Here is a 576-nt window from a genome sequence, read left to right as displayed (position 1 = left end):
CATAATTCAACAGTTGTTGTGTTCACAGAAGCTGATATCCTTTGACAATTCCAAAAATGTTTAAATTTGTGAGTAAATTTAATGAAAAGAAAAACTTTTGTTGATAAAAGTTTAAACTTTAAATTGAATATCCTGAATATGTTTTATTTTTCAGATCCTTGTAGCTTTCGCAATGATTGCCAGCGCTATGGCTGCTCCTGGTTATGTGGCTGGTGGTTATTTGGGTGGACATGCCATTGCCGCAGCACCTGCCATTACGTATGCCAATACCTATGCGGCTCCCACCATTACGAAAATTGCTGCTGCTCCTGCCGTCGCCTATGCTGCTCCTGTCGCAAAAGTCGGCTATGCTGCACCAGCCTTAGGCTTAGGCTATGGTCATAATTTGGCTTATGGTGGTTTGGGTTATGCCCATGGTTTGGGTCATGTTTGGTAAAATGGAAGAAATAATGAATGAATCCAAGAATTGAATACGACAAAGTTGTTATCCTCGAAACGCTTATTTATCGAAATTATTTATTATTATCATTTGAAGCATTATTTTGAAATTTCCTCGATTTAAATATATATATTGAA

At 37.3% G+C, this 576-nt stretch overlaps 1 protein-coding gene across 1 annotated transcript; it reads left to right on the top strand.

Annotated features, from left to right (window-relative positions):
• On the top strand, positions 1-576 carry LOC101891024 (cuticle protein 16.5). The gene is made up of 2 exons (XM_005188623.3): positions 1-68; positions 155-576. Exons 1-2 carry the CDS (start codon positions 57-59, stop codon positions 434-436), a joined length of 294 nt encoding a protein of 97 aa, XP_005188680.1. The 5' UTR covers positions 1-56; the 3' UTR covers positions 437-576.

Source organism: Musca domestica, unplaced genomic scaffold (assembly GCF_030504385.1).
Source record: "Musca domestica strain aabys unplaced genomic scaffold, Musca_domestica.polishedcontigs.V.1.1 38, whole genome shotgun sequence".
Classification (NCBI taxonomy): Eukaryota; Metazoa; Arthropoda; class Insecta; order Diptera; family Muscidae; genus Musca; species Musca domestica.
Note: the sequence above shows the minus strand (reverse complement) of the source record. Positions and strands in the feature narration are given on the sequence as shown.